At 60.2% G+C, this 2,200-nt stretch overlaps 1 protein-coding gene across 1 annotated transcript; it reads right to left on the bottom strand.

Moving 5' to 3' along the window:
- Window positions 1–26: 26 nt before the first annotated feature.
- SPRG_18495 (hypothetical protein) lies at window positions 27–2,184 on the bottom strand (the record flags this gene model as incomplete). The annotated part of the gene is made up of 6 exons (XM_012357947.1): window positions 27–125; window positions 177–428; window positions 480–573; window positions 627–1,384; window positions 1,434–1,898; window positions 1,948–2,184. Coding segments are annotated over 6 exons (1,905 nt in total), but the record flags the coding sequence as incomplete, so codon positions are not given.
- Window positions 2,185–2,200: the final 16 nt, after the last annotated feature.

Here is a 2,200-nt window from a genome sequence, read left to right as displayed (position 1 = left end):
GCATCGGAGGCAGATCGACGACGCACGAGCGCGTTGAGATGCAGCGATGCATTGTCGATGTTGGCCAAGTTGGTCTGGAGCACGCGAAACATGAGCGGAACGACGGCCATGACGGTCTCCTTGGCCTAGCCACATGTATCTTTTGAGCAGGAATAGGTACAGCGATCGACACCGACTTGGCGGGACAGGGTGCTCTGGGTGAACGTGACGCAGAGCTTGAGCGGGTGCAGCTGCAGCGTTTCGAAGTAGACGCGCGGCTCGCTCTTGGCGTGGAGCTTCTCGACGAACGCGAGCGTGTGGTCGGTGACAAACCAGTGCGGGAAATAGCTCTGCACGACGTTGACGCCGTCGCCCACGAGCTGCGCGATCGAGAGCAAGATGGACGCATCGAGCTGGAGCGTCGCGGGCTGCATGAGCGCTGAAAAGTACTAGGTCGACGCCATGCCATCTTGTTTCAACCGGCAGCAATCGAGTAATACCTTGAAAAACTCAATGTCCGCGCTGTAAAAAAGCCGAATGAGCGAGAGATGCACAAACGGTGCGGGCTCCGTCTTGCCCTCGTCGTCGGTCGTGCTACAGAACCACAAAGCCCGTGAGATCGAAGCAGAGCAAAACTCAAGGGGTACGGGCTCGGGGATGACGACGGAGCAAAGACGACTGGGAACATGGCGTTGGGCGTCTGGTTGTCGATCTGGACGCGCTCGATCGTGAGCTCGACTTCGTTGTCGTCGGGCGTGAGACCGCCAATGACCATGACGTTGGTGACGGTGAGCACGAGTAGCTCGGCAGGCGCGCCGTCAATGAGCGACAAAACGGTGTGCGGGAGGACGCAGTCGACAATGTAGCGTGCGTGGCGAAGCAGCGGCGGCTTCTTATTCCGCAAGAGCTCGTCGCGTGGGGACGGCGCATTGGCTTGGATGTAGAGCACTTTGGTGAGACCGTCCAGCACGACTTGAAGAAAGACCTTGGCGCCGTTCAGCTCGACGTGCTGCACATCGTCCGCGATGCGATCGACGTGGACTTGGCAGCTCACGGCGTTGGGAAAGCTCAGCGCCAAGGTGCGTTCGTCGACAAAGTACGGCTCGTCCCACCCGAAACAGAGGTCGTCTTTGGGCAAGAGGCGGCGCATCGTGGGTTTTGCCGTCACGTTGGCCTCCAGAAGGACGTGCTGGTGGAAGTGGACGACGTCGTCCGAGAGGTTGACGATGCGGTACAAGGGCGCACTCGACTCGTGGGAGAAAACCACGTAGATTTGCGTGCCCCGGTAGACGCGGATCTGGACGCGCACGATGTGGATCTCGCCCGTGACCCGGTTCACCGCGTTGAGCGCCGTCTCCCCCACGTCGTGAAGCGAGAACTTGCCGGACCACTTCCAGCCCGACGCCTACACCCGACAATTGATAAGAGACGACCAACTCAACGCATGCAAGTACATCGGCCGGGCGAACGCGGACGCACGGGTCGGTCGGGTCGCTCATCGTCGACCAATGGAACGTCGAGAAGCTGTCCCGCTTTGGTTCGTACTGCCGACTCCCGACGAGGTTGGGCGGCGGCGTCGACGAAGCATCGAGCGTCGGGAGCCGCGTGAGGTCTTTCTCCTTCAAGAGCGTCGACGGGCAGAGCAAGAGTGCGTACGGCGTCTTGTTGAGCACCATGTAGCGCGGCACGAACGTGATGATCTTGGTGCGGTGGTCGGCGTCCCGCGAGAGCGCGCCAATGTCATGCCACTCGCGCGTGAGGTCGCTAAAGAGCCGGTGGCAATTCTGCACCGAGTCGCTAATGGCGTCGAGGCGGACGAGCGAGCTCGAGGTGCGGAGGGACTTGGTCTTGTCCAAGCGAATGTTGACGTCGCTTGTCCCCGAGACCATGTACGGCAATCGCCCGGCGGCCTCGTCCAGCTAGTACAGTCATCATGCGTGACCTGCATCCATATCGAAAGTACGCTACCACGGCTTCTTTGGCGAGGGACTGCAGCGAGGCATGGATCACGTCGGTCTCGAGGCTGTCGGACGCCGAGAGATTGCTGCCCTTGGAGTTGCTTCCAAACGAAATGAACGACTTTTTAGACGGAAGCCGCGCCGCGTCCACGTCGTACAAGAGCGACAATGACGTCTGGTCGTAGAGAATGTAGCTTGGAAAGACCACGGCCTGACGCTGCTTGAACGGCGACTCGAGCAGTGCCCACTGAACATAGTGCTGG

The sequence above is a fragment of the Saprolegnia parasitica genome, assembly GCF_000151545.1.
Source record: "Saprolegnia parasitica CBS 223.65 unplaced genomic scaffold supercont2.1257, whole genome shotgun sequence".
Lineage (NCBI taxonomy): Eukaryota > Oomycota > Saprolegniomycetes > Saprolegniales > Saprolegniaceae > Saprolegnia > Saprolegnia parasitica.
This window is presented reverse-complemented; position numbering and strand designations above follow the sequence as displayed.